Genomic DNA, 5,405 nt, shown 5'->3' with positions numbered 1-5,405 from the left:
TTCACTTGGTTCACAAGCAACACACAAATTTTGCTCAATTGGAGAACCAATTGGTTTAACACCTAAATAACCATAATCATTTAAAAGTTCTAAACAGTACTTTCTTTGAGACAAACAAACACCTTAATTAGTGTTTAAAATTTCAATGCCAAGAAAATATTTCAATTTTCCTAGATCTTTTATCATGAATTTATACTTTAGAAAAGTTTTAAATTTTTCTATTTAAGACACATTATTTCCTGTAATAACAATATCATCCACATAAACAAGCAAATCAATAAACACATCACCACAGTTTTTCACATATAAAGAATAATCACTTTTACTTTGAGTAAAGCCATTTTCAAACAAAGCAGAATTTAATTTTTCATTCCATTGTCTTGGTGCTTGTTTTAGACCATAAAGAGATTTAGTTAACTTGCACACTTTATTCCCTTTATCAGAATCATTTATCAGAATCAGAATAGTAACCTTGAGGAAGTGTCATATACACTTCTTCTTTTAAGTCACCATAAAGAAAAGCATTATTAATATCAAGTTGAAAAAGAGGCCAATTATTATGCACAGCAATAGTAATTAAACATCTAACAGTAACATGTTTGACCACGGGAGAAAAAGTTTTATCATAATCTATTCCTTCCTTTTGACTATATCCTTTAGCAACAAGTCTAGCTTTATATCTTTCAATTTCACCACTAGATTTATACTTGATCCTATAAATCCACTTACAACCAACAGGAGTTCTATTAGGTGGAAGATCAGTAATAATCCAAGTTTTATTTCTATTAAGAGCTTCAATTTCAGTATTCATAGCTTCAATCTAATTTGGATCTTTAACAGCTTGTTCATAACTTTTAGGTTCATAACTTTTGTTCAGATTAGAAATAAAGTACAAATTGTCAGAATTCAGATTAGAATAATTCACAACTCTGTTTATGCTATACTTAACTTTATCATCAACAATAAAATCATCAAACTTTTTAGGAAAAACAGTACTTCTGGTAGATCTCCTTAAATTATCAGATAAACTTGGATTTTGTATGTTTAAAGAGTTGCCCTCAGAATGAGAATTTTGTTCACTTTCATGAGTTGCAGTAGGACTATGCCCATTTGCATTATCACTACTACCATCTACATGAGTTGCTGTAGGATCATGATCATGATCACTACTGCCATCACCATCACTATTATACCTCTCTTCATCATAGGGACTTGAAGTGTCATTGGTGCTTAAAAACATTTGATCAAAGAAATTCATTTTGTTCAAATCATTATCATTTTGTTTTTCATCAACAGATTTCATTCTTAAAGGAAAAACAGTTTCATAAAATTTTACATCTCTAGAGAAAAAAACACTTTTATCATTCAAATTGTAAAGTTTATAATCTTTTTTGACACTAGAAAAACCAATCAGAATACATTTGATAGACCTGCTACTAAATTTATCATAAGGATTTAAAACAGTTGAAAAACACATGCAACCAAAGCACTTAATATATGAGAGGTTAGGTTTAGTTTTGAAAATAAGTTCATAAGGAGATTTTCCATTCAGCACAGCAGTAGGGGTCCTATTAATCAAATAACAAGCAGTTAGAACACATTCAGACCACATATTTAAAGGTAATTCCCCTGAAATATTAAGGCTCTTGCTACATTTAGCAAGTGCCTATGTTTCCTTTCAACAACCCCATTTTGTTGAGGTGTGTAAGTACAAGTGGTTTGATGAATAATGCCTTTAGTTTTCAAAAAATCAGCCATTTTATTGTTAAAAAATTCAGTTCCATTATCAAACCTAATAATTTTAATCCTTTTAGTAAATTGATTTTCAAGAAGTTGAACAAAACTGAACACATTATCATACATATCTTCTTTACTTTTAAGCATATAGATCCAAACAGCCCTAGAGTAATCATCAACAATGGTTAAGAAATATTTAAAACCTTCTCTACTCTGAATTTTAAAAGGACCCCACAAATCAAGATGAATTAATTCACCAAGACTTGTAGTTTTTTGTTCGCTTAGAGGAAAAGGTAACCTAGTTTGCTTAGCCTTATGGCAAATTTCACAAGGTTTTGTATTTAGATCACCTTTTAAAGAAAGTTTAGTTTTAAGAACATTGAGAAATTGGTCAGAAGGATGACCAAGTCTAGCATGCCAAAGTTTACAAGAAGCATGATAATTACTCACACAATTATTAGCAGTGAAAGAAGAATCACCAGAACTATCAAACAAATATAATCCCCTATCTTGTCTACCAGTCCCTTTTATTTTCAAGTCCATCAAATCCTGAATATAGCATTTTTTATCATCAAACCTGATACTAACTTTATTATCTTTAGACAATTTGAAAACAGACATAAGACTAACACAATATTCAGGCACAACAAGAACATCAAACAATGTTATATGATTATTAATTTTCAGATTTCCAATACTTTTGATTAAAGCTTGAGTTCCATTTGGATGTCCAACAGTTAATTTTAGATAAGAGATATTAACAAGGTTAAATAAACCTTTTTCAGAAAAAGTCATGTGTTGATTTGCACCTGAATCAATTACCCATCATTTAAACACATGTTTTGACTCAAGATTGGAAGCACTAAAGAATTTATTAAATTTTAAATTAAATTTCACACTACAATTGAAAAAAGTACCTGCCATATTAGACTGAGTATTAACAGTATCAGGTGAATCATTTATAAGAATGAGAAGCTTCATCATCTGTTCATTTGAAAAAGACGGAGAAGGAGAACTAGTACTAGCTTCTTTAGAAGTAGTACTATTATTAGAAACACTTTTAAAATTGTTTTGATACCCCTGATTTGGTTTATAATTATTGTTATTATTGAAGTTTTTCTTAAACCCAGGTGGATATCCTACAATCTCAAAGCATCTATCAATAGTATGACCTATTTTATTGCATTTTTTACATTTTAAGTTCTGATTAGGTCCTCTACTATTGTTAAATCTAGAGTTGTTATTATTTTTTGGATTAACATCTTTATTAAAAGTTCAAGCAATAAAAGCAGATGATTGAGTTTTAGTGACCACATTTTCTTTGGAATTAACATTCCTATGTGATTCTTCCCTAGACAAGATATCATAAGCACTTTTCACATCAGGTAGGGGATCTCTTAACAAAATATTACTTCTAACAGAAACATAACAATCATTTAAGCCCATTAAAAATTGCATTAACTTTTGAACTTTACTTTGTTCTTTAGCAAACACACCAGCAGGATAAGTACAAGCAACACCATAAGTACAAGCAGGACCAGCAATCATGCAATCATATTGTTTCCACAAACTATTCAAATTATGATAATAATCAGACAAACTACTATCATTTTGTTTAATAGAATTCATCTTATGATGCAGATTGTAAATAATAGAACCATCTATCTTATCATAAGTCTCTTTAAGCTCATTCCAAACATGAGTAGCATTAGTAGAAAAAATTTGACCAGAATAAAATTCATCGGATATTGACCCAAGTATACATGAAAGTACAACATTGTTACACCTATCCCATTGATTTTGAAGAGTAACATCTGTTGCATGTCTTTGTAAAGATCCATTAATAAAACCAAGTTTATTTTTAGTACCCAAAACCAATGACATAGACCTGCTCCAAATATTATAATTTTCAGTACCTTTTAGTTTTATAGAAATAAAAGGTGTTCCAGTAGTTGTATCACTTGCATGTAAATACAATGGGTCCCCAAATCAAGTTTATTAATCATAGTAATAGCACCATCATCCATCTTTAACAGAAAAAACAAACAGAAAACAAATAGAAGTAATCACCAAAAAGAACAAGATTAAGCAACTAAACAAATAAACACTAATAAAAACACAGAATTAAAGAAGCACAAATAACACATTCACACCATCAATCGCTGGCCAAACACCTGTAAAGGAAAGAAACAACTTACAATACTCCAGGAAAAAATTTGTTACTAACCAAGCAGTCTGCAGAATTAGTAAAATAACACACAGCAATAATAGAGGTCAAGAATCTTAAACCGTGCTTGATCAGGTATTCATGAGTTTCTATGAACTCAGATCAAGAGTTGGGCACGGTGATTCAGTCAATAATGGGTATAAAAACACGAATAAATTCGAGACTCCCTGATAATGCTAAAAACGAACATATATTTCATAGCATTATCCTTTAAGAAAGACAAGCTTTTAGTTGCAATTGTTCTATTTACAAGTGATATTCGTTTAAATAATAAAAGGTGAAGACAAAAGACAGATTCAACGATTTGAAGACGCAAACGACCAAAAAGCTAAAAAGTACAAAGTACAATCCAAGTGATTCAATTTATTGATGAGAAACGCCTCAAAATTACAAGAGTACAAGCCGCAAAACGCAAAGTAAAAGATATTAAATCGTACGAAAGGACGTTCGAAAATCTGGAACCAGGACATGAACCAACTATCAACGCGCGATGCAACGTGCCTAAAATTACAAGTCAACTATGTACATGAATATAATATAATATATATATAATTATATAAAATTATATATATTATATTATATTATTAAAAACCGTCGGCAAACAAGAAGACAAGTGATTATGAGCTGGATCAGGAGGCCATGCGATCACATGGCCTGGCTGCCTTATCTCCATGCGATCGCATGGCAGTGAAATGGTGGTCAGGTGCTATAAATAGCCAACGAAATGGACGAGTTCAGTACACCATATTTCTCAATTACTCTATATCTCTCAATATATTTATATTTATATTTATAATTATAATATTAATATTAAGTTAATAATAATAAGGTTATATTGGCGAATGTTTTAAGTTTGTAAGTCGAAATTCTGTCCGTGTAACACTACGCGATTAATACTCATTGTAAGTTATGTTCAACCTTTTTAAATTAATGTCTCGTAGCTAAGTTATTATTATGCTTATTTAAGCCGAAGTAATCGTGATGTTGGACTAAATATTAAGACTGAGTTATTGGGCTTTGGACCATAATTGGAGTTTGGACAAAAGACCGACACTTGTGAAAATTGGACTATGGGCTATTAACGGGCTTTATATTAATTAAATGATATCTCGTTGATTTAATATAGAGATTTATAATTTGATGTATTTATATATAACCACATACGCTTAACTGGGTATGGTGGGCGGGATATCTATAAATACTAATAATTGTTCATTTGACCGGACACGGGGATGGATTAATTGTAGTGACCCGAACTTTTCCATGTGTGACAACCCGGAAATTTTTGACCAAATTTAAACTTTATCTTTAAATGATTTAACGTTTCCGACACGATAAGCAAAGTCTGTAAAGTTGAATCTCAAAATTCTTGAACTATTCAATTACCTTTCGATTGTTCTCAACGATTCGCGAACAATTATATGTAAATAGATACATATAT

The 5,405-nt window shown here is 30.6% G+C and overlaps 1 protein-coding gene across 1 annotated transcript; it reads right to left on the bottom strand.

The window, feature by feature from the left end:
* Nucleotides 1–820: 820 nt before the first annotated feature.
* On the bottom strand, nucleotides 821–3,621 carry LOC139889981 (uncharacterized). The gene is made up of 5 exons (XM_071872891.1): nucleotides 3,111–3,621; nucleotides 2,655–2,876; nucleotides 1,667–2,546; nucleotides 1,431–1,568; nucleotides 821–1,340 (listed from the first exon to the last, which is right to left on the bottom strand). Exons 1-5 carry the CDS (start codon nucleotides 3,619–3,621, stop codon nucleotides 821–823), a joined length of 2,271 nt encoding a protein of 756 aa, XP_071728992.1.
* Nucleotides 3,622–5,405: the final 1,784 nt, after the last annotated feature.

The sequence above is a fragment of the Rutidosis leptorrhynchoides genome, chromosome 2 (genome assembly GCF_046630445.1).
Source record: "Rutidosis leptorrhynchoides isolate AG116_Rl617_1_P2 chromosome 2, CSIRO_AGI_Rlap_v1, whole genome shotgun sequence".
NCBI classification, from domain to species: domain Eukaryota; kingdom Viridiplantae; phylum Streptophyta; class Magnoliopsida; order Asterales; family Asteraceae; genus Rutidosis; species Rutidosis leptorrhynchoides.
This window is presented reverse-complemented; position numbering and strand designations above follow the sequence as displayed.